Source organism: Schizosaccharomyces cryophilus (assembly GCF_000004155.1).
Source record: "Schizosaccharomyces cryophilus OY26 unplaced genomic scaffold supercont4.4, whole genome shotgun sequence".
NCBI lineage: Eukaryota > Fungi > Ascomycota > Schizosaccharomycetes > Schizosaccharomycetales > Schizosaccharomycetaceae > Schizosaccharomyces > Schizosaccharomyces cryophilus.
This window is the reverse complement of record NW_013185627.1, coordinates 857,163-881,377: the sequence shown is the minus strand read 5'-3', so window position 1 is coordinate 881,377 and position 24,215 is coordinate 857,163. Positions and strand designations below refer to the sequence as shown.

Genomic DNA, 24,215 nt, shown 5'->3' with positions numbered 1-24,215 from the left:
GGAATGAAGAAAAGGAAGAAAACATAAATAAAGTTAGGTTGAAGCTTATGAACAGTGATCGGACAACATTTTTCAATTTACTGCGTGCGACCAGAAAGACGGGTAAATAATGCAAAGACGTATGTATGAGATTAAACTATGCTAAAGGTATCATATTTACATAAATAACGATGGAAGGAACTTAAGATGCTTGAGTGCAGTTCAAAGAGAACTTAGGAACGCGATTACTATAGAAAGCACCAAAGTGAGGTTCAACATTGCTGTCGGTACCCTTGTAAGACTCATCAAACGCTTCAAAGTAGTAAACGTCAATGCCTTTCTTGAGAATTTGACATAAGGCTTCATGGTAAAATTGCTTGGCGATATCGTTGGAAGTATCGGCTTCACCATAAGAAGGACCTCCAGTAGGCCAGCCAGTTTCACCAACCAAAAATTGTACGTTGTTGGTACCCTTAACATGTTGAACACGATCTAGAGCAGTAAGAGTGTCTGAGATGAAAGTATTGGTCATGTTGCTAGTATTCTGACCTTGCCAATAAGGAAAGTCGTTGGACATGATGAAATCACTAGCTTGGATCGAAGCATCACCGGCACCAGCAGCCCAGAGATTCCAACTATCAGCTGTACCGACAGGGACATCGAAGCCAAAACTCTTGACAAGACCACGAACATCGTTAATACGATCAGCAAGGGCACTCGCACTAAGGTCATTTCTGTATAAAACTTCGGAGCCAACAGTTATACCTTTGATGTTGTTAACACCATACTTGGGTAAAAATTGAGATAATGCTTGTTTCTCCTGACCGAAGTGGGCATCGTCAGTAGGCCAAACACCAATGTAAGCACTGAAATTATGAGATGCTTGAGATAAAGCAGGCAACAAGTTCTCCAGTGTGTTGCAATCACTCGTAGCATATGTACGTACGCTGTCTGTGTAATTAGCTAATGCATTCAAATCGGCCAAATAATCGTCAGTACTTTTGCAAGCACCGTTGTCATTCTTAGCACCAATGCAGAAATTCATGGTCCCATTATAGGGTAACGTGTCGGGATTGTATGAAGTTAATTCAGAGGCCGACTTATTTACTGCAAAGGCCGTGCTCGGCAAGAGAGCTAATGCAGCCGTCAACACAGAAGGAATAAGCATCATTACGATGAATGCTAATCTATTTTTAATTCAAAACACAAGAACGAAGAAAGTAAATGAAAGTAATTCTTTTTTTTTCTTTTTATATAATTCCAAAAAAGAAAATAAGATCAGACAAAAGCTTTCACTTCTGAATTCAAACGTATTTCTTTAACACATAGTTGCGGCTTTTGCTATATTTAAGTATTAAATTGGACTTCTCATGGCCGACAGAGCTTTTGATTAAAATTTTTTTTGGGCAATTATTTCGATGGCAATCATGACTGACATTATACAATCCTCAGCGCTCCGGTGGCCATTCCTACTAAAGATTACGTGTATAATAATATCTTTGAATTCATGTAGAAATTAATAAATCAAAAATAACGTCAAGGCAGAAAATGATAGTTTTTTTGTTTAATAGCATGCTTATTAAGTTAGCTTATCTAGTAAATGCAGAATTGTAATGTAGTAGGCTATTCTATAAAAGAATTCTTCACCACCAGAAATTTTTGTACGGAAGAGATTTAGTTCCTTACTTGAGAATAACGATTTTTTGCATAGACTAGTTCTCTAATAGCCAATTAAAAATTTGATCATTTCACCATCCTTAGTGACATGTGAATTTCTTTGCTAATCAAAATCCGTTCGACATTGAGAACTTGGCACTTTATCAGGTTTTTCTTATAAACGTGGAAGCCATTGGTTTTAATTATTAGTCTGGAATTCCATTCGACTCATACATCAATATAGATTCGGGTTTAAAAATTCACCAATTGGGTTTAGTTTGATTTATTTTCTCCCAAGATCATATTTTCATATGGCAGTAGATAGATGAAATTAGCAATTGCATTTCTATCAATCCAACTCCTTACGACGCATATCGTCTACTGTCATTAATTGATCGAATAGAGGAATCATTCATTGCATGAAGAGGTTTCTAAATAAAATTTATCAATAAACATAAGCATGTAATCTAGGCAATCTTCACAGAAGCCGAAGTTTCAGAACTCTTGTAGGCAGCTTCGATAATCTTTTCCACTGTCAAGACTTGTTCAGGTAGAACTGAAATGGCAGAGGACTTGCCGGAGAGGACATTATAAACCTCTTCATAAAATGCGAGGTAATTTCCGGAAATAGTAGGCACGGTACTGAAAGTAGGTGCAGGAAGTGCTTTCACATCGGCATCAACAGGAACCGTCCATAGCTTAGCATAGTCTTGAGAAGATTCTTGACCATAGCCACCTTCTGAGGGTTTCATGCCCTTATTAAGTTGACCTTCTTGAGGATCTGCACCAAATTTCAAGAACGTGCCTCGGGTACCCTTGATGCAATAACGGAAGGCGACCCCACAAGAAATACTAGTGGAGCGCAAGATCACTTCAACGGGAAGCTTGTTCTCCTTAGCAGGATAATGTAACACAATAGTAAAGTTGTCTTCTACTTCCAAGGGAGGAATTTGACGTTGGCAAAACACCTTTCCTGTAACAGATTCAGGAACGCCAAAGAGAAGCACTGCTTGATCAATCAAGTGAGCACCCAAATCATAAACTAAACCAGAACCAGGACTGGGTACGTCTTTCCAGTTACCCTTACGGAACAGACGGAAACGGTCAATATGAGATTCGAATTCAACGACTTCACCCAAACGGCCACTGTCGATAACGCTTTTAGCGGTCAAAAAGTCACCATCCCAGCGGCGATTTTGATAGATGGCTAATACGAGATTCTTGGACTTAGCCAACTCAAACAACCCTTTCGCTTCTTCATATGTGGGTGTAAATGGCTTCTCGCAAATGACATGCTTTCCTGCATTTAAAGCAGCAGTAACTGCTGCCACGTGAGCATCAGGAGGAAGAGATACGACCACCAATTCTACATTTGAATCAGCCAAAAGCTCGTCAAGCTGGGTATACACCTTGACGTTGGGATAGGCATTACGTGCCTTGGAGTGTTCGGGAGTTGCACGACGCTCCCAAGCAGCATAAATCTCATACTTTTCTGGGGACGACTCCAAGAAAGGGAAATGAAAAATGAAGGCAGACATGCCTGTACCAAGGACTGCAGTCTTAATGGGAGTCATGGTATAAATGTACCTTTATTGTGTAAGTTAGATATTAAGCTTCAAAGCTATTGCCGTATGACAAACCCTTGCCGGCAGTGCTCTTTCACTTACGATTTCAATAAACTTGCTAATAGATTATCGGGGTAGTTAAAACCAACAACGAACGAAACCGTAAAAGAAAAATTGTGGTAAGGATGTTTTCACAGGTCTACGGTCCTGTACGAATTCCCTGAAACAGAACCATCTTGCTTACGTTATTTCCATGATTTAACTGTTACTCGCGCAAGTTACAATCGATGTCGGACAAATTTCCAGCAAGGAGGCTTAAATTGAGTATGCGCAATCCATCGTAAATGAATGAATGAACCAATTAATCAAGGCATTGAATGAAAGAACAGAAAAAGTAGTAGAAAACATGACTTTTACGTTACACGCAGTTTGAAAACAAAATAAATTAACCATCATCTCTATATTATATCGGCACTGTATAGACAGACAAAAGTGATCCAAGACTGGTTTACTCTTATTTTACCATTCCAACATTCTACTTTAATATTACAATGATTCATTATGCTCATCATCTAACGTATGTGATTCCATTTTTATTTGACCTATCCATCCATTAAGAAATTCGTAATAACAAGAAACATGTATGAGCGTCAACAACTAAAAAAGATGGAAACATCCACCTCCAAAGTCATACTCCTTGGATGACATGCAAAGGAATCGTCTACCCTTCTATCGGCATTACCTACATGGTAACATATACAATTTGACGGTAGCTTTGCATCCACTACGCATACACGGTGATGTCCAGTTTAAGAGCTGGAGGGAGCCTCACGAACACTGAGAGGAATTTCATCACCCATGGCAGAGACGACAGAGACAATCAAATCCTTGCCCTCCTCGAAGCCTTCTTCGATTTGTTGGCCAATTTCACCCTCAGGAATACGAACATCATCCTTGGTGCTGCCGTCAGAAGTCATGAGAGACAAGAAGCCATCGTCAATGTGGACCAATTGGTAGTCATCACGCTTAACAACGGGAACTTCCATGTTGTGGGTGGAAGGAGATACATCTTCGTACTTACGGCCGGTAAAGATATCAACAGCGACAATGTTGACCTTAGCGTGACCGTGCTTACCAGTTTTGGAGGTGGACATTTCCACAATCTTGCAAGGGCGGCCCTTGATGACAACGTGACCGTTCTTACGCAAAGAAGAGCATTGAGTAGGGAAGGTCAAGGAGGCGCCGGCTTCACCACCTTCAAAGTCGATTTGATGTTCTTCTTCAGCCATTGTTATTTAGCTTTACAAAAAATGTGTATTCAAAAAAAAGAGAACGATAAATAAACAAGTTAAATAAACTCTTTTGAAAAAGCAACCTTTAACTTGTTTCTGAGATGTTAAAATTGAGGGAATTCCAACTTTATATATAGAAAAGTGACCACATCTGCACTTTTGTGTAATTGGCCTATAGGCTCTATGCTGCATCCAATGACATATGTCACATACAAACGATGCTTCAAAACCTCCAATCATAAGTAAACCTAAGCTTAAGAAAAGGCTTTGGCCAATCGTATTGAGAAGCTAAATTTTTAGTGTTATAATGGATTTTGATTGGTTGCTTAACTTCTCGCTATTTTTTCGTTGATTCAAAACAAAAACGTAAGAAAATTTTTATACAATCCGCTTTCGCTAAAATTTGCTAACCAGAATAGGACGCTTTACAAAGCTCGTATAAAGCTTTAACGATACAATAATTAGGCAGCGTAAATAGATAACATATTCCTTTTAATACGTTACATTGAATAAAGTACCCTAGCGCTAATTACCGTTTCTATCATCACAGGTACCTACCATTCACAGAAAAGCAAGTCGTTAGGGCTAACGATTCAGAACACTCTAGAGGAGAGGAAATAAGTATTCGATACCTTTCACTGAAGCAAACATAAATACAACTATCGTCTGATTTCGTAACCTCTGCCTGCCTTGTTTGGGTTTGAACATTTTCTCGCCAGCCATCTGGCTACTGGCCTTATGAAAGAAGTGTTTACTAAATTCCCTTTTTGTTTTTACAAGTTCAGTGAATAACTTAATTAGTCTATTGTTTTTTTTTTTTTTTTTTTTGAGCTGACGTTTACTCAGCGTTTTGTTTTTGTTTACTTTTCGCCTCCTCAGTGTATCTTGTGTAAACAATACAAGGGTCGAAAGCTACTTGATTTGCTTGTTGTTTAAATATATATATATTTATTTATAAAAGCAATAGTAATACATATATTTCTTAAGTATTCGTTTGCTTATATCGTCTGACTTGACAATGCAATGAATGAACGAGAAGGTGACTTTGCTTGGCTCAACCAAAAATCTGTTGAGCATTTACGCGATTTAACTCGTCGTCTATTCATTGGTCCGATCCCGACAAATTTTCTAAGTGGATCTACTGGCTTTTGGAAAAAACGATTTCAAAACTACTCTCGACACCAGGCTTCTTATGACATTTCCGTTGAACCTCCCATAAATCATGAACTCTTCCAACGGTTGCATACTCATGTTAACAGATCAGTCGATGAAGTCTCTATGAGCAGGATCCACTCCTATGCCTCTACTACTCGACCATCAATGGACCAGGCTAGGCCTCCATTAACTAGTCATCGTCCAAACCATCGTACTCGCTCTTCACATGTATCCAAACGAGACTCCTTTGCCAACTCCATGCATTCTAACAACCGTGATTCTACTCTCATACCCTACTCTTCTGACTCTGCTCGAGTTCGTTCTTCTTTCGATGTACAGCGTCCCTTCACCGCTGTAAGTAACCAAACGTTTCAGTCTCGTCGGTCGTCTGACCAACGATCTCTAACTTCACGTCGTCTTCGATTTTCTTTAAAGCAAAGTAGTCCTCGTGTCCTAGGTACGAATGAACATGCAAAACTAAGCGCTCCATCTTCGGACATTGTTTTTCGGACTGAAGAAGTCCTTTTGCGAGTTGAAACTTCTTCCAACTTAATCCCTACTGAATTCAACGAAATGATTGCTTCTCGGATTCCAAGAAAAACCATACTTTCCTGGGCCCCTTGTACAGTTATCGCCGTAAAAACTTCTGAGAAAGGGACTGTTCGGTTAGATTTTATTGGTGAAGAATATATGAAAACAGTAGTTGACTATATTTCAGAAAATGAACCTAATCATAAACATTATCGAAAAAACTGTCTATTTTCTTTGTTCTTGACTCCCTCTTATACCTTTTGGAACATATATAATTCGTTCGATAACTCGCTGGCAATTTGGTCCCCCTACATAAAACACAAAACTTTCATTTTCCTTTTAAATTTTCAGTGTACTACTTCTGCGTATGAATGGATTGCTATCGTCAGCCGTGCATTGGACTTCACTCCCGGACCTTCTTTTCTGATAGGTGTCCCAGCATTTCATATTCATTTGCGTCTCAGTTTTACTTGTCCCAACTCTCCTTCCGTCGTAAATTATCATGCTAACTCACGGCAAAGGAATGAAACAGCTTTGCATATAAAAAATGCTGATTCAACGGATAAGGTTTCTCCACAAACGATTCATGATACAGTTTTGAAAAATTGGGAGATTTCGGAGACCGATTTTGTTAATTCTTGCTTAAATGTTTTAAAGTTAAACCCTGAATGGTCTCAAATCGTAAACCAATGGTTCAAAACGCAAAGCGTAGGCTTGTGCTGGAGAACGTATGACCGTATTGAGTGGATTACAAACGTAGAGAGCCTTAAGTATGTAGGATTACTAGCTGCTAAAGATATCAGCCAGCTTGAGTTACGACCTAAAAATCATTACCCTTCGTTTGTCACGTTCAGAAACGGCTCAAAAATGAAGGAGCCCGTGCCGTTCGAAGGATATTTGATTCGCTTGACGACGAGCGCTGGACGAAGAGGGCGTTTTGGTAGACTGTTTCACAAAAAGCTGTACTTCACGGTTTTTAATCACCTTTTTCTTTCCATTGAGCCCAGTTATGTCCTGCCTCTTACCATTTTAATGGAAAATTTTAAGAAGCAAATGGATTTTCCATTTCTTCACGACTCCGAAACGAATGAACATCAGTCCATGTTTGACCCATTAAAAGATGTTAGCGAGACAACTCCCTGGTTTGACAATGACATAGACAGTTCTACAAAAGAGCAATTACTTGCTTTGCTTCAAACAGAGAGAAGGCGTGAATTGGATATGCTCTCATCAGCAAATGGGTTTTTGGATTTGTCGAAAGTCGAGCTTGTTAAGCCGGAAGAAAGTGGAACTGACAACAACGTTTTTGAAGTACGTATGGTGAATGGTATGTCTTTACTGTTTCAAAGCTATAATCAGAAAACAAGGGACATATGGATTGAAAAGCTTGGGGAGACTGCACGTTATTGGAAACAGCGTTTGCACCTTGATTTACAAGAATTCTATTATGTCAGGGACACTAACATTAGCATATTGCATATTGACTCATCTATTGAGCCTGTTGTTGCATCTCACAGTAATCATTGGGAAGTCTCAGAATGTATAGCAAGTACACACATCCATAACTATTGCAACATCCTAGGATGCAGGATAATTCGGGTAAGAAAAAAAAAATGATTTTATAAATGCTAATCACAATATAGGCTCAAGGGGTGCTATATATGCGAACAGGAAATCTTTATGAGAAATGCTATGCTATTTTAATTCCAGGAAGAATCATATTTTTTCGGGATGCTACTAGAACTAAATTTGGTAAACTCCATAGAAAGACGCATTTTCAGAAATTCACTTCAATTTATTTCAAAAACGCTTATATTTATACCGGTTTAACGACAATCACTGAGTTTGCGAGGGACCGGCGAAAAAATGAAGGGACAAGCAATCGATTACCCAAATGTCATGAAGATGGCTGGAAGTCTTTTGATAAAGACGAAATGCTGTCTTTTGTTATTTACTCGCAAAATGGATTGGATTATTCCATAACGAATGCTTTTCCAGATGTTTACAATATTTCATCGAAAACCCCCAATCAAAAAGGAAACAAGTAAGTATTATTGCTCAGGATCTTTACTGACTATTACAGGTTTATGTTTCTTGCTAGAACTAGACAGGAACGGGATGTATGGGTAAAAAGGATCTCTAGAGAAATTGAACGAATTCCGATTGACCAAGCTTAAGGCTATTTACCTATTATGATTTTGTATTTTTATCTTTATCCTTTAGCTGGCAACCCTTTGAATGTATGAGAAACAAATAATGGTACTTTAATGTTATAAAAGAAAAACTTCATATGCTCGTTGTATTTATTTTTAGATTTGTTTTTGTGTTCATCAGACTTTTAGTGTCATTTTGTGGAATAAGCATATGAAAATGAATTCCATGCTTCCAGCAAAATATATTTCCACTTAATTGTTTACTTTTTCTATTGTATGAGAAGTCTTATAATGATCAAAAAAAGACAACAGAATTGGCTTTTTGCTGCAACTTTCCTACTTCTGTTTACATTTCTAAAGGTAACATTGTTACTTGTCCGCTGAGAATTCCAAGGGTCCTTTAGCAGTAAAGTCTTTTAGCACAAGTCTGCCAAGCACGTCCATTCCCTAAGAGCCTTAAAGAAGTAGGTATCCACTTCGACAACTATATACTTATGCTATGAAGGATGTTCTCTCAAAGGCAATTTCAGCGATGTCTTTTACGGACGCGATTTTGTAGAGTCAACGTGCGTGGTCGGCGGCTAATACAAACGGAGCCATTGCAAAATGCTGAGGAAACCGTCAACGTGTATAAGCCAATTCTTCCTTCCAAGAAGTATGAATTCAAAATTAACACGGATCAAAAGTCTGAAATGGTGAGTCTATACGAGGCATGTGTATTCACGAATGATTTTGTCCGTTCTGCTCAGCTTTTGGGTCGCATAGCCAATTTTAATGCAACTGATGAAAATATGTACCCATACATTGAATTTTATCTTCGACATCTAATCAATTCTGAGGATTTTTCTCTGGATTCCATGATTCGAACAACGAGAGCGATCCTTAAAAAGTCAAAGCTTCCGGGTAATGCCACGATTTATGCTTATTATTTCCAGGCAGCCTTATTAAAAGAAGGAAAGGATTCTGGTTATCCAGTTCTTCATCGAATGGCTGTGGAATGGAGATACAGGAAAGGAAAAGTTGTTGATATTTTATCCCAGACGTCCATTTTAAGTAGCGAACAAATACAAGCGATCATTAGAATCCTCAACATTCCTTTAGAAACTCTCTCCAATAGCCAACTAGCTCTTTTTGGTTTTCAATCTTCTAATTTGACTGAGAACGATCTTATACGAAATACAGCAGTAAAAGGAGAGTCTCGATTGAAACCTGTACCGGCGACTGAACATGTTTATATTGATAAAATTAAGAGCAAAGGAATGCGTCTGGATGCCTTACTAAAGTCACTAAATAATATATCTACTAGTCCTGAAGAGTTACCAGTTGATGAAGTATCATTGGAAAAGGTGCCTAGCTCAGAACTCGTCAATTTGGCGAGACAAAAGTTGTTAGAAAAATCTTCGATTGCTTCTGCTATTGATTTATGGAAGGCTGAGTATGAGGAAATTTTCCAACGCGGAGGAGCTTTACCCAAAAATAAAGAAGCTTCTGCATTGTTTTACCAGTGGTTTGTAGAGTTGAAGGAGTTATTTAATCAAGAAAATAAACGTCTTGATGCTTTTTACCATAGAATTGAAACAAATGCAGGAAATCCATATATAGCTGAGGGCTTTTGTGGTCCTTTTCTGAAGCTTTTGAAAGCGGACAAACTTGCTGCTCTAACAATCATTGAAGTAATTCGCTCTATTTCATCGTTTTCTAGTCAAGAAGAAATCGAGGAAACGCATGGGGTATTGATTTCTCGGTTGACTGATGCTGTTGGGCGGAGCTTTGAACGCGAATTCTTATCTGAACGTATACAAGCAGAAGAAAGAGAGGGACATATCCGTTTAAGGGATAATCTAAAGTATGTTTTTAATAATCCTCGTGCATTTAGAACTGCCGTTAAAGAGTTGAGACGTAATGCCGATGAGAACGATGGGAAATGGAAACACGCTTTGGAGAGCTGGCCAAGGTATGTCACTACCAAGATTGGTGCAATTGCGATATCATTGTTTTTACAGGCTGCAAAGATGGATATTAATTTTAAGCGTTCGGATACCGGGGAATCTGTAAAAGAGTCTGTGTCCGCGTTCGCTCATACGTATCAATATATCCATGGAAGAAAGTCGGGAGTACTTCGTCCTAGAGTTGAGCTCTTAAAATTAATAGCAAGTGAATTTCAGAACCCTCTTATTCATCCACAGATGCTCCCAATGTTGGTACGTCCGAAACCCTGGGTGCAATGGGACAAAGGAGGTTATTATTACTCTCGAGAGTCAATTATCCGTTTGAAAGGTTGTACTGAACAGTTGGATTATGTGAAAGAAGCTTCTCGTAAAGGACATTTAAAAAAAGTATATGGCGCTTTAAGCGCACTTGGTGATGTGAGCTGGAGAATAAATCGCTTTACTTTTGATGTTATCGTCAAAATATGGAATTCAGGTGAAGGTATGCTCAGTATTCCTCCCAAAAACGTAGAGGTGAATCTTCCACCTTACCCTAAGCAAGCTTTAAATCCAAATGATCGTGCAACGTGGTACAGTCTAAGGGATAAGCTAACTAGAGATAAGGCAACCGCACACTCTCAACGCTGTGACTTTAATTATAAACTTGAGATTGCTAATTCATATCTAAACGAAAGATTCTACTTTCCTCATAACATGGATTTCCGAGGAAGAGTATACCCAATGTCCGCGCATTTGCACCATGTGAACAACGATTTTTGTCGTGGTTTACTAGAGTTTTCTGAAGGAAAGCCGTTAGGTCCTAATGGACTCAATTGGCTGAAAGTTCACCTAGCTAATTTGTTTGGTAATAGCAAAGTTGATTATGCTACTCGTCAAAAGTTTGTGGATGACAACATTGAAGAAGTCTTTGACTCGTATGATCGTCCCTTGGATGGACGTAAATGGTGGACATCTGCTGAAGATCCTTTCCAAGCGCTTGCCGCAATTGCAGAAATTGCAAAAGCAACGCGCTCCGAAAACCCCGAGACTTATGTTTGTCACGTACCTGTACAGCAAGATGGGACTTGTAATGGGCTACAGCATTATGCGGCTTTGGGAAGAGACCCCGATGGTGCTCATGAAGTTAATCTATCTCCTAATGATCGTCCTAAAGATGTCTATGATGCTGTAGCTAAAATTGTTATAAGCAAATTAGAACATGAGTCTATGAAAGGCGATGAGATGGCTTCTGCTTTGAAAGATAAAATCGACAGAAGCGTTGTTAAGCCCACCGTGATGACTAACGTTTATGGCGTTACTTATGTAGGTGCCAAAAATCAGATTATAAGTCAATTAGAAAAGCGAGGAGATATCCCGAAAGATATGCTTAACAATTACTCTAGTTATTTAACCAAGATGGTATTTCGAGCCCTTCGGTCCTTATTTGAAAGAGCTCATGAGATTCAAGATTGGTTATCTACTTGCTCGTATCTTATTTCAAATTCTTTACCGGCAGAATACATTGAGGAAGGTCATAAGGATAAGTTGACGCCCACTATTTGGACAACTCCTCTCGGTTTCCCCATTATTCAGCCTTATAGAAACTTTAAAAAGCGACAAGTGCAGACAAACCTCCAGTCAGTTTGTATTGAGGACAGGGATAGAGTAGCTTCCGTTGAACCTAGAAAACAAGCGGCTGCTTTTCCTCCTAATTTTGTGCATTCTTTGGATGCAACACATTTGTTTATGACATGCCTGAAAGCGAAGGCAGCCAACATAACATTTGCTTCCGTCCACGACTCCTACTGGACTCATGCATGCGATGTCGAGAAGTTAGGTAGTCTGTTGCGAGAAGCTTTTGTTGAGTTACATTCACAGAAAATAATGGAAAAATTGAGAAATGAATTTCGAAAGCGATATAAGAACTATATGATTCAGAAGGATGTTGCAAGAAGGTATGATTTGTGGATATCAACTGAATATGCTGATAAAAAATGGGTACCGCTGAGGATCCCAACTCTACCTTCACAAGGTTCATTTGATTTAACGAAGGTTTTGGAAAGCAAATACTTCTTTTCATGAAAATATCTAAAATTTTGGTTTCAGAAGCGTATAAAGTTTGAAAGCTTCTCCGCTATGTATAAGTATGCATGATTGCAGTTTTTAACAAGTAGACTGCAATTTGTACGAAAAAAAATACTCTTTCCTTCTTAATTTTTAATAGAGTGAAGTTAATTAACGGTGAATACAATAGATTAATATATCATTTTTGTATATTATATACAATCTATGACATGTGGCATCAGCGTTTCTTAACTCTGTATTGATAGTTTTGAACCAAAGCATTTATTAAAAGGTGAAAAGTAGTGGAAAGCTTCTATATCCTGCGATTATAGACAGGTTGATGGTTGAAAAAAGGAATTAGAATAATGGTGAAAGGGTTGCATATAATAATTAACAGACAGACGAACGTACACAATAATGAAACAAAAAAAACCTAAATAACCGTGTATTGAAGGTAGAAATAACTATTACTTTGGTTCTAAACAATTTCATCCATAAGACGTTGTTGAAGCTCAATATTTTCTAGGAAGCGTTTGGCGTGATTTCTCAAATAGGTACGATTAGCTGCGATAATGTAGGGCTTCATCAAAATGCGAGTTAAGCGACCCATAAACGAGCTTGGGAGAGTTTGGGGTCGGATGCCAGAGTCGACGATTAATTTATTAGAGTAAGAAAGGGTTATTAAAGTAAAGTATAGCTTTAAAGAGGTAAAAAAGGTTAGCAAAAGTAAAGAAGGAATAGATTCTGCTTCGAAAAACACGGCCCAAAGGCTAGTAGGCTGCTGGGAGTCCGGCACACCTTGAGCAGATTGAGTAGAAGTGAGCATTTTGGCAAACCAGCTCAATGCAAACAAGACGGTAAAGACCATATTTAAAATAAAATCGATTGCATAAGAATAAAACAATATGAGTGCATGCGGCACACTATCCTGTTTTTTTTTATTAGCAAACGAATGCATAATGATTATCACACAGAAAATCCCTGAAAAGAGAATAGAGTTAAAACATACCCTTGGAATGTAAACTGCTAACCAAGAAAAGAGAACTAGGGTGAAAATAGAAGTCATATACATGAAAATCTGCCAAGCAGAGACAGCGGAACCTAGTTTGAATTAGATTAGACAAGTAATGAAGGAAGGAGCACTTACTCTGAAATAGGGATACAATTCCGTAAAGACCAGACAATTTGTTAATGATAGCAAACCAAACGATGACCTCGCACCCAACACGAAGACTACATAAGCCAAAAAGAGACTGCAAGAGTTAATAAACAGGACCAGAATACATTGTATGAAAACTTTGCTTTGAGTAGAGCATTTCAGAGCCAATTTTAGAGTGCCACAATGCCCAAAAGTTCAAGAACGTACCCTTGGGAGAAAAAATTGCTCTAGTAAGTTCGACCAGCGGACGCGACGAAAGCTGACCATATTGAAGAATTTTACAAGGTTTTATATCCAAGAAACAACGACCAATTTTCCAGATGTTACGAATAATGATGAAATAGACCGACAAAACCGGAGGTTAATACAAAAGGGACAACCGGAAACAACGCCACATCCAGTTTGATAGATTAAAAGAGTCAAATTACTATCACCAAGAATATAAAGGAGAATCCAAAGTATATTTTTCCAGGACGACCAGTCGTACTTTCGTGCCTTAATACCCTAACAATTCCACAGTGTTTCGTTATAGTATACAAAATGCGTTCAAGATAGGGCCAACTCCCGATCGATACGCTTCTTTTCAAAAGATTTCTTCAAAGTATGCTGGTTCCAATGGAGTTTGGCGTATGCTTCGTTGTAGCTTGGAATGAACATGGCTAAACACTAGAATTCGTTTTTCAAATAGAGAAATAGAGAGTGTACCGAATTCTCATTTACCGCAATGAAACGCTATCGTTAAGGTTAAAGAATTGTTACGAGGGAAGTTATAGGGAAATTAATTCACAAAGCAGAAAAGAAGAAACTCTTTCTTTTAATTTCGTTATAAACGGTACAATTCTCTTTTACTAAAGTTCTAGGAAAAGCGACGAGTTTGTCGATCCCATTGGTAATTGGAGCAATTCGCTATTTATTTAAGCTTATATTTAAGCGACCATTATCACCTTCAAAAAGACTTGTATTAGGCAATGTGTTGGTGGGAAACATGGTTTTCTATATAATTTATGTATTTAACTCTACGAAAAACCGAAAGAAAAAAGAAAGGACACCAAAGATTTACAACCCACGAATGTGATCTTCCAAATTGTGCATGTGACTGTTTTTAACGAAAGAGAGACATGACGACCGAGGGCAGCGCATAAGTTCTCCAGCGCACACATGTCAAATTGCTTGTAAAGATATAACCCTTTGCAAGTGCCAAAGTTGTGCGGAGACCATTGCATCTCGCAGGTAGTCATCTTAGTACTCTATACTACAACCCTTTAACGGTGGATTGTAGTGAGTCGGCAGGCTACTACATGTTTTCATAGTAGAGTGAAAGAAAAACATGAAAATATTTCACTAATATCATATCCTAATTATAGTATTAAATATAAATGTAATAAATATAATTTGAAAGCTATTCCAAAGACAAACAAACCAGGCAATCATCGGAAGTATAGTCCATTGTTATAAAGTCGAACATACAGATGAATTTGGGCAACTTAAACATGTGTATTCCTCTGTAGTAGCAAAACAAGTTCGATTTTCAAGAGAGTCAGAGATCCATATCCGGTTCTCTTTTCATGACCATCGTAATCTTATAAATAATCTCGTAAATAGAAATTATAACGATTTAACTTTTGTACGAGCGGATTCTTGTAAGCTTTGTTTACTCAAAGCACAAGAGTTCGACTCGCGCTGTTTTCATGATGAACACGAGCCAGAAGGCTCAATCAATAAACCCAGCTCTTTGAGCTGCCAAAAAGAAGCAGCTAGGAAACGAAAAACACGTTCTGAATGACAGCCATAAGTATTCTTTCTGAAGGAGGATATTGAAATGACTATTCAGATGGTTTTTCAACTTTGGTCTTGCATCCACTTTACACGTCTTTGTCGTAAAGGTATATATGGCTCTAAGGTAGGATGGTTCTGCTTTGGTCTTGTACGGCCTAACTTAGCTTGGGCAATAAAATAGGCAATAGGCTGTACGAATAGTTTTCCAAGCGTATCGATTTGGGTGTCTTTAGCAATTGGGAAGACTTTTGTTGTTTTCGTAGTTTTCTTAATTATAATCAGTCTATTTCCATTGGTTTATTCCTTTTTTTTCCCTTGGGAAATGGTTTGATTTTCCTTCGTTTTCCTATAAACGAATGTTTTTTAATCGTTTTAACGTTTTTTGTATGATATTTCTTCTCGCTGGAACGATCGCTACGTTTACTTTTCGCAAACTGTTGGTTCGCTTCGAGTAAGAACGATTCCTTTTTCTCCCTCTACAAATCAAAATTTGGTTGTTTCCTTATAAAGCATAAAAGGAAAAAAAGGAAGAAAGGAAGAAAGAAAACGAAACCTGTTTGAGCGGTTCGTAGATTTTTCGTTGTTTTTGAACATATTTGTACAAAACCTAAGTGAACCCTGAAAACATTTGTTTGCTTCCATTCTCTGGTTATTCCTTGGTCTTCAAATGGCTTCGACAGAAATCGTCTTTATTGTTACATTGGTCTTGTATTTAGTCATCACAAGATGGAAACGTAGAAAAGAAGATTCGATCATCCCCGAGCCTGAACCAAAACAACCTGAATGGAGAGACTATAGCCCTTTGGAGCTTCGAGAGTTTAACGGGGTCCACCGTTCCTTAGTTTTTCTTGCCATCAAAGGTACCGTGTACAATGTAACGCTGGGATCCAAGTTTTATGGACCTAAAGGTCCTTACAGTGCATTCGGTGGACACGATGCAACTCGTGGACTCGCAAAAAGTAGTTTTGATGACGAATTTATTCCAGATTCAGAAGCTGATGACTTGGATGATTGGTCGGATCTAAACGACGAAGAAAAGCAAACACTTGATGACTGGAAGGCTTTTTTCGATCAAAAGTACCCTGCCGTTGGTCGTTTGATTAGCAATAAAGAAGCCTCTCAAGCTCGTACAAAGATGAACAATTCTCCCGAGAAAAATTAAAAAGGAAAACGCTTAGCTCTACTGAATTTTCCCACCTGTCTTTCTTTAGTTTCTTTGCTGTTCAGTAATGATATTTTATGATATTTTTTTCACTCCTTTATAAGATGTCCCTCTTGTAAAAAAAGTGAAAAAAGAAAAATCAAAAGTTTGTATCTGTACAATTCATAGAGTCCGTAATGGTCGGCCCCTAATTAAAATCACAATGGCCACATATATTTGAATGCTTCTTTTCTTTAAAGCTCTATTCTCTATTTTATAAATCAAAATAAAATAAAATAATAATCCCTTGCTCTCGTTTTCTTCCTTTCACAATTTGACCAGCTCTGCCTTTAGTTTGATAAAAACTCACCTTTTCGTTAAGATAACTTTGTTTCGTAAACCCCACAACCCGAACCCTGATGCCAGCGTCACTTCTTTTCCTGCGAAAAAAAGGTCAACAGTTGCTTTTCAAAAGCAAAACAACAGAAAAAAAAGCCAAGCCAAGATGGACGTTCTATCCAGGGTTTTGGATATGAAAAATGAAGATGATGATGAATTTTTGGATATGCCACTGACTGCCAGTGAGTTCGAAGCAAAAAAACAAGAGTTACAGGAAGAGTTGACAGCTATACGAAATGGCACCTGTAGAACGCTATTGGATTTGTTTCATGGCTTGCAAGAAAAAAAAGAAGAAGAATTGGAAATTGAAGAACAGTGGAGACGCCATTTAATGGAAAGAGCTCAAGAAGAATATGAAGCAGAACTGAAGGATGCCCGAGAAGAATACGAGCAGCGCTGTAACTCTCTTCAAGCTATGGTTTTATCACACTTGGCTGAGAAAAAACGACACATCATGGAAGCCAAGGATATGTTTGATATTGCCAATGAGTCTTCCTCGCTTCTTCTACATGATGCGTCTTCCCAATTTATAGATCGTCGAAAATTAAGACATCGTCGAAATGCATCATCCAATAATTCCACTTCAAATCAATTGCCAACTCTCAACTTCTTTGACGACTATTTACTTTTCCCTACAGAAGAGACAGCAGAGATTCCCGAGTCCATAAAAAAGACTGTTCGAAATTCAGTCAACTCTGCAAGACCATCCAATGTCGAGCTATCTCTTTTTTCTCCTCTCTTGACAATGGCCAATGTGAATATCTCTGCTGCCCGAGATCGAGATTTTCGAGCTATGGAGCGAGCGGAGCGTGATCGTGAAAAAGCTGTCGATAAAGGTCTAACAGGTGCTTCTGAAGAAGATGTCAAACATGATTTACAGCTATTAAAAAAGGAGATCCTTAAAAAACGGTGAATGCTTCGTTTTTCGTCTACTCTTCCTATGTTTATTTACAGTCCATCCTACGTTTATAGCTCTCTGTCTAGCTATCATCTATTCGGCTCCATTCGAACCTCTTCAAGATGCTTAATTGTTTCAGAGATTGAAAATAAATGGATCTTATTTATTTCATTTCATTCAATTCTTGATTCCCTCCACTGTCTATCCGTGAAATTTTACTTCTGTCTTCTCTCTCGGCAATGCTCAATCTCGGTAGATTAAGGCATTTTGCTATGTTACGTTATCCTCTCATGTTTCTGTATCAGACTCCCCCACAGAGTTCTGTTCCCTTTTCCACCACTTGATCTACTATCGTGCTTTTGTTGATGCCAGAGCCTAACAGTATACAACAAGAATTCCCTTTCAAAGGCTTTGTTTACATACTCTTCGTGAAGAATAGACCACAAGAACTTACTTAAAAAGAAGTTTCTGTCATCAGTATACAGATTTGCGTTGCGAAGGATTAGAGGACGTTGTTTCGTCTCCAATTTCTGCCTATCTCTTCTTTACAAGCCTTCACTCTTACACTTGATTTTCATTTTCTTTGGATACTCTTCATGTTCTTTTTCAAACTTTGATCTGTTGTTTGACTGAAAAGATATTGATTTTTGTACCCTTTGTAATTTTGCGTGCTTTAGCTGGAGTAAAAAGAATTATCTGACACTGTAGTTTTGATTCTCTCCTCCTCCTCTTCCTTTAATTAATTTCTTGCGTTGTACATGCCTTTAGAGTGACTGGAATTGTATCTACTTTACCATTGCTGGTACCAAGGAACGCTTTGTTTCCCACCGTGTTGTTCATTCCTTCGTTTCTTACCATTGGCTTTCATTTTATAACTTTCCTACAGTCTTTTTGAGTCTTTAATCATTTAACAAACTATCTGATCAGAGTTCAGATTTCCCATCCTCTACCAATCTTGGGCAAATTTTATTTTTATCCCTTTACCAGAAGTATTTTTAATTGTCTTCTTTCTCCTTTATACGGTTTCTCCTTTTTTTTCCTGTCGTTTGTGACAAACTTTCTTTTAATTTCATGCGCTCTCGACAAAAATTTCGTGGTTTTCATCCAGACCGCTGGACAAAAGTCAGTCTCCGTGGCATCGGTGGTGGTGTTCGGGCCTTGAACGGAGTAAAGGCATTGAACGGAGTCAATGTTCGTGTTTCACTACAATGGAAGCGTCTTTCCAATCGCCTTCATCGAATTCGTAGAAGAAGTCGACTGGGTCGTCTTTCTATCAATGTCCGTCCAAACAGCTCCTGGCAAGTTTACTTTTTGAGCTCCCTTCCCTTACGAAGTTTGTCGCGCATTTGGGGTCAGTTCAATCGTGCCAATTTACCTACATTTTTAAGATATCCAGGATTTAAGTTGTATTCTTGGGTCTTTCGCTGTAATTTAGATGAATTGAAAGACCCAGATTTAACTCATTATCGCAATTTTCAGGATTTCTTTTGTCGTGAGCTTCGTCCCGAAGTTCGTCCAGTCGATCCGGATTCTTTGGTTGTTTCACCTGTGGATGGTAGAATTGTTTGCCAAGGCGTTGTTGATAATAACTACATTGAACACGTAAAAGGACTATCTTATTCCTTGGAAGCGCTTTTGGGAGGTGTTTCTACAGTTGATCCCGCTATTGTTGATTTTAGACAAGATATAACTTCAAGTTTGTTGAAAAAGCATAAAGAATTTGCTTCAAATTATTCTATCCCTCCATATCATGACAGATGTAGTCACTTTCGAAATGATAATGGGTTATCGACCAAAGATCCTTTGACTGGCTCAGATACTCAAAGCCAAAGTGAGACTTGGAATAATAACAATTCCACACGTGACTCTTACTATGACAATTGCTGTCCATTTAATGCTTTTCAGGACGTGACAAGTGACACAAGTTCGGTTCTGTCGGATGCATCAGATATAAGTACTGATAGTTTTTACACCTCAATTATGGAGGATGACGATGATGTACCTTTAGATGACTCGAACGGTACAACTCATCCAATTTTAGATAACGGAAAGCCGAATTGGGATGTCTGGGTTCAGGAAGCAGATGTCGTCGACATTGACTCTTTACCTTGGAGAAATATTCAACCTAATAATCTTTTATTTTATTCTGTTATTTATTTAGCACCTGGCGATTATCATCGGTTCCATTCGCCTGCTGATTGGGTGATTGAGTCAAGAAGGCACTTTTCCGGTGAGTTGTTCAGCGTCTCTCCGTTTTTGGCAAGAAGACTGCATAATTTATTCGTTTTGAATGAGCGAGTTGCTTTACTTGGTCGCTATAAGCATGGATTTATGAGCATGATTCCTGTAGGTGCTACAAATGTTGGCAGTATAGTAATTGATTGTGATCCTACATTGTCAACAAACAGAATGGTACTACGCAAGAAGTCACTAGGCTCTTTTCAGGAAGCAGCCTATAGTGATGCGTCACCTATTTTGAATGGAGTGCCGATAAATCGAGGCGAACAGCTTGGTAGATTTCAACTAGGAAGCACCGTTGTGCTTGTCTTTGAAGCACCTGCCGATTTCAAATTTTCTACCCACCAAGGTCAATACGTCCGTGTCGGGGAGGGTCTTTGAATATTCTAACTTCCTCGTTGGAAAAACTTAATAATGATGACGAATTATTTATAAGATTCTTGGTTTTTGATGATTTATTGGTTAAAGTGAAGTATAGAACTTTTGTTTCTTGTAAACATGTTTACGTTTAATAATATTGATAATATTCTTTTATTCCCTTATATACGATTTTGATTATTGCTGTATGTATACAAGATGTACTTGGGCGAGAAATACAAGAAATCCATTGGAGAAATACTTTGTATAACTTATTTTGAAATGCTAAATTAAGCAGATTTATTAGCAAAAAGAAGTAGATGTTTTGTTTAAGAACCGTAGAAACATGAGGAATGATGGGAACTGTATTCTAAGAGACCTGGCGCATGCAGCTTTTTAAACATTTTGAACATTGTGATGAAGAGAACGAAAGCCGTAAACTTCATGGTTTACATGATATACGTTGTGAAGATTTTCATCATTGACATTCCAAGCGCGACTAGCAAAAACGTTCTTTTGAGGCAAAAGAAGTTTTTCATAAGAATCCTTAAGTACATCTTGTAAGATACTAGTGTCCCGCTTCGTTTGAGCAGATGAAGGACTAGTAACCCATACTGCGCACTTTGTAGCAATTAAATCATGCAACGTCGGGACCCAAGAGCTATAATATTCAGGATTAGCAAAATCAGGCATGGGTATAAAGAAAGTATCATAGTAGGGATCGAAAGGTTCAAAGGTGCCTGTCTTGTGTAGATTATGATAATAGTCTTGGTGAAAATGAATTGTGAGAGGAGAGGGAAGATCACTCATATTTGCAGGTTTCACAACTTCTGGTCCGACAAAATGAAGTTGAAACAGACGGCCTGGAAATAAGAAGTTAAGGCCCTGAAGCCATAGTGCAGGAGGCAAGGCACTTTCAAGTCGGGCACCAAGAACAAATATCCTTGTAGGACGGGGATCAGTGGATTGGGCTGATGTAGGGCGATTCAGCATGTATCTTTGAACGGCTAAGGATTGAAGTCCTTGAGGTGTCAATCCATTTTGAAGGTTGTATGGGGAGTTTTTGTGTAAGAGGCCGCCAATAGTCATAGGATAAGTCAGCAAACTTGATAAATGTCGTGATGTCCTTTCAGAATTAATGCTAGGAAAGCCTCTAGTATAAAAGTAAGAATCCCAGGACCAAAGAGCAATGGCAACGTCTTTCTCGGCTAAGCCAGGAAGATTGGCAAGCTGAGGGATAGAGTTTGGCCTAGTTAAATCATGATAGTCCTCATTGATTTGGCGTAATTTAGGGATTAAGGCATGATGGACTTTGTCTTGTTCCCAATGAGCTTTACTGCAGTGAGAAGGGAATCCTGACTCTGGACATTCATAAGAAACTGGTTTTCCTGATATCGGACACTTGTAAACCTGTCGGATATGCTCTGCTCGTAATCGGAGTGCTTTTACAGGAGATTTCGAAAGAGGAAAAAACAATTCAGGTTCTGTAGCTTTCTTTCGAAATAAATTCGTGATCCTAAGGTTTTTTAAAATATTTTGAAACATGAATCTACCCAAAACGCGCAATTATCAATCGTTTCTGCTGGTGGTACTACGCTAACTCTGTGCAACTTGGATTTCAGCAACCTCAAAAATGAGTAGCGGTCGAGTAACAAACGGTTTGTTTACATATCTGTAAACAAATAAGGAAAACCAAGAACAAAATGAAATGAAGTACGAAACCTCTATTGATTCTTTTTCTTTTTTATTCTAACAGAGGGTCTCTTTCCTTCTAAATGAACCAGGCATTCTAAATATTTGGGCGATCGAGGAAAGACAAAAACACGGTATAAGGCTAATGGAAACGCTTCCTTTCTACCTGAAAGTTATTTTGCAATGCAAAAAAGATTCTTTTTCTTCAATGGTAGCTATGGATTTTACGAATGACTTGAGAAGTCATCTTTGAGGAAAGACACGTTGGCGTTTTCATCTAAATAAACAAAAAAAAAAAAAACACCAACTAACCATAAATATGGTTAAGAAAAAAAAACTCGACTGAATGGATGATTCGAAAGTTTGCGGCTATACGTTTAATGTCTATTTGAGGGTTTTCATCTCTTCAAGAGAATTCCATGATTACCATAAATAAGCAACACTAAAATGCCCATGAACTCCTTTGTCTTTTGAGCTGTCGTATAAATTGTTTTTATCAGTATTCGTCCAAGTATTATACTTGGATTCATCCAACACCTACCCTACCGGAAAGTATAGTCGGGCCAGGTGCAAATTTAGAGACTTCAAGATTCTCAAGTGCGCAAGAAGTCTTCGAATGTCAGCATCCAAGTATGCTGAATGGTCGAAAGACCAGCTCATAACAAAAATCTTAGAGTTGGATCAACAGTTACAGAGAAGCTCTGCAGGAAACACACAACAGCAAGCTTCCTCAACTGGAACTCAGCAGACCGTCCAAAAAGAACTAGAAACATCAGGTATTCATAAAAATGAGGACTCGAATGCTTCTACTCAGCAAGCAGCTTTGCCTGCCAAGAAAGTGAAACCTCCACGCCCTTTCCAACTAGAAAAAACGATCTTTTTGGCTTTCAGATTTGCTTATTGCGGCTGGGATTATAATGGATTAGCATATCAGACTGAACCTACACCTTTACCTACTGTAGAAGGAAAAATATTCGAAGCTTTATTGAAAGCTCATCTCATTGAGAGTCCTGCAACATGCAATTTCAGTAGATGCGGCCGTACAGATAAGGGCGTTTCTGCTATGGGCCAGGTCATTTCGCTAAACGTGCGACATTCCGAACGAAGACCTATTGTCTATTGCGATGTATTAAACAGAATATTACCATCTGATATTCGAATCACAGGATATGCTGTTCCTCCTCCTGAATTCAATGCTCGCTTCTCCTGTAAACAAAGACATTACAAATACTTGTTTACAAAGTCTTATCCCGGTGGAACATTGGACATTGACCGGATGAACGAGGCAGCCGCCCTCTACTTGGGAGAACACGATTTTCGAAATTTTTGTAAAATTGATGCTTCAAAACAAATTACCAATTATCATAGAAGAATTTTAAGCTCAAAAATCATTTGTGTTGATCCTACAACCGAGCTATATGCATTTGATCTGCAAGGAACGGCTTTCCTTTGGCATCAAGTAAGATGCATGGTGGCCGTTTTATTTTTAGTTGGTCAGCATTTAGAGCCTGTTTCAATCATCAGTGATTTATTGGATATCCAGAAAGTCCAAAGTAAACCAATATACGATATGGCCAGTGAGTTTCCATTAATTCTATACGATTGTATGTTTGATAATATCGAATGGGGTTTGCCAACAGATGTCGAGACAACAGCCCCCCGTATAACGAAACATCTATATGAAAAAACCTACCATCAATGGCATACTCTTCGTATTCGTGAGCAGATAGCATCCTTCATGCTGGATATAGCTAATCAGAGGATTTCTCAATATGGAATTTTACAAAACACCGGAAGCAGCGTGAATATCGGGGAAGGAGAACTTAAAACATCTAAAAGGTATGTACCAATTCTACAGAGAGCGCGACAAGAGTCTGTTGAGGTCGTTAATGAACGTTATAAGCGTAAGAAGGGACTTGGTAAACCTACTGTTTCTGAAGAAGTATCATCAATGAACGAAGATTAATTGTTTGTTGATAAAAATTTCTCTTGAATATTAAACGCGCGCTTTTACGATACGTAAGTATCTGCATACATAAAAGTATTCTATAAAATATGGGTATTAGGAAATAATTTCTTGCGGGGTTATACAATAACTGATTTACTTAAAGCCTACAGCTCTTGGTATTGGGATTGAACAATTGTAGATTTTTTTTGAATGATCTAGACTTTAATAATCTTTTACATAAACTTCGATAAGCTGGAAAGCCTGTTGGATTCTTTTTGTGCTTT

General features: G+C 38.3%; 12 protein-coding genes across 12 annotated transcripts; 6 read left to right on the top strand and 6 right to left on the bottom strand.

Moving 5' to 3' along the window:
- Positions 1-17: 17 nt before the first annotated feature.
- On the bottom strand, positions 18-1,351 carry SPOG_02602 (glucan 1,3-beta-glucosidase Bgl2). The gene has a single exon (XM_013168544.1). It carries the CDS (start codon positions 1,148-1,150, stop codon positions 182-184), a length of 969 nt encoding a protein of 322 aa, XP_013023998.1. The 5' UTR covers positions 1,151-1,351; the 3' UTR covers positions 18-181.
- Positions 1,352-1,945: 594 nt separating this feature from the next.
- SPOG_02601 (gfo/idh/mocA family oxidoreductase) lies at positions 1,946-3,533 on the bottom strand. The gene is made up of 2 exons (XM_013168543.1): positions 3,303-3,533; positions 1,946-3,222 (listed from the first exon to the last, which is right to left on the bottom strand). The coding sequence occupies exon 2, from the start codon at positions 3,207-3,209 to the stop codon at positions 2,103-2,105; it is 1,107 nt and encodes a 368-aa protein (XP_013023997.1). The 5' UTR covers positions 3,210-3,222; positions 3,303-3,533; the 3' UTR covers positions 1,946-2,102.
- Positions 3,534-3,728: 195 nt separating this feature from the next.
- Positions 3,729-4,671, bottom strand: SPOG_02600 (translation elongation factor eIF5A). The gene has a single exon (XM_013168542.1). It carries the CDS (start codon positions 4,487-4,489, stop codon positions 4,010-4,012), a length of 480 nt encoding a protein of 159 aa, XP_013023996.1. The 5' UTR covers positions 4,490-4,671; the 3' UTR covers positions 3,729-4,009.
- A 385-nt stretch (positions 4,672-5,056) lies between these two features.
- On the top strand, positions 5,057-8,585 carry SPOG_02599 (spore wall assembly protein). Its single transcript, XM_013168541.1, has 3 exons — positions 5,057-7,777; positions 7,822-8,222; positions 8,262-8,585. Exons 1-3 carry the CDS (start codon positions 5,516-5,518, stop codon positions 8,353-8,355), a joined length of 2,757 nt encoding a protein of 918 aa, XP_013023995.1. The 5' UTR covers positions 5,057-5,515; the 3' UTR covers positions 8,356-8,585.
- Positions 8,586-8,758: 173 nt separating this feature from the next.
- Positions 8,759-12,565, top strand: SPOG_02598 (RNA polymerase). The gene has a single exon (XM_013168540.1). It carries the CDS (start codon positions 8,838-8,840, stop codon positions 12,339-12,341), a length of 3,504 nt encoding a protein of 1,167 aa, XP_013023994.1. The 5' UTR covers positions 8,759-8,837; the 3' UTR covers positions 12,342-12,565.
- Positions 12,499-14,126, bottom strand: SPOG_02597 (inositol phoshorylceramide synthase regulatory subunit Kei1). Its single transcript, XM_013168539.1, has 4 exons — positions 13,690-14,126; positions 13,471-13,576; positions 13,333-13,424; positions 12,499-13,251 (listed from the first exon to the last, which is right to left on the bottom strand). Exons 1-4 carry the CDS (start codon positions 13,747-13,749, stop codon positions 12,802-12,804), a joined length of 708 nt encoding a protein of 235 aa, XP_013023993.1. The 5' UTR covers positions 13,750-14,126; the 3' UTR covers positions 12,499-12,801.
- Positions 14,127-14,388: 262 nt separating this feature from the next.
- SPOG_02596 (uncharacterized protein) lies at positions 14,389-14,720 on the bottom strand (the record flags this gene model as incomplete). The annotated part of the gene is made up of 2 exons (XM_013168538.1): positions 14,389-14,475; positions 14,550-14,720. 2 exons carry the CDS (start codon positions 14,718-14,720, stop codon positions 14,389-14,391), a joined length of 258 nt encoding a protein of 85 aa, XP_013023992.1.
- Positions 14,721-15,633: 913 nt separating this feature from the next.
- SPOG_02595 (cytochrome P450 regulator Dap1) lies at positions 15,634-16,642 on the top strand. Its single transcript, XM_013168537.1, has one exon. It carries the CDS (start codon positions 15,926-15,928, stop codon positions 16,418-16,420), a length of 495 nt encoding a protein of 164 aa, XP_013023991.1. The 5' UTR covers positions 15,634-15,925; the 3' UTR covers positions 16,421-16,642.
- Positions 16,643-16,904: 262 nt separating this feature from the next.
- Positions 16,905-17,711, top strand: SPOG_02594 (Clr6 histone deacetylase complex subunit Sds3; the record flags this gene model as incomplete). The annotated part of the gene is made up of 1 exon (XM_013168536.1): positions 16,905-17,711. The coding sequence occupies one exon, from the start codon at positions 16,905-16,907 to the stop codon at positions 17,709-17,711; it is 807 nt and encodes a 268-aa protein (XP_013023990.1).
- Positions 17,712-18,767: 1,056 nt separating this feature from the next.
- Positions 18,768-20,315, top strand: SPOG_02593 (phosphatidylserine decarboxylase Psd2; the record flags this gene model as incomplete). The annotated part of the gene is made up of 1 exon (XM_013168535.1): positions 18,768-20,315. One exon carries the CDS (start codon positions 18,768-18,770, stop codon positions 20,313-20,315), a length of 1,548 nt encoding a protein of 515 aa, XP_013023989.1.
- A 123-nt stretch (positions 20,316-20,438) lies between these two features.
- On the bottom strand, positions 20,439-21,888 carry SPOG_02592 (splicing suppressor). Its single transcript, XM_013168534.1, has one exon. It carries the CDS (start codon positions 21,834-21,836, stop codon positions 20,688-20,690), a length of 1,149 nt encoding a protein of 382 aa, XP_013023988.1. The 5' UTR covers positions 21,837-21,888; the 3' UTR covers positions 20,439-20,687.
- A 711-nt stretch (positions 21,889-22,599) lies between these two features.
- SPOG_02591 (tRNA-pseudouridine synthase) lies at positions 22,600-23,949 on the top strand (the record flags this gene model as incomplete). The annotated part of the gene is made up of 2 exons (XM_013168533.1): positions 22,600-23,822; positions 23,844-23,949. 2 exons carry the CDS (start codon positions 22,600-22,602, stop codon positions 23,947-23,949), a joined length of 1,329 nt encoding a protein of 442 aa, XP_013023987.1.
- Between the last annotated feature and the right edge of the window lie 266 nt (positions 23,950-24,215).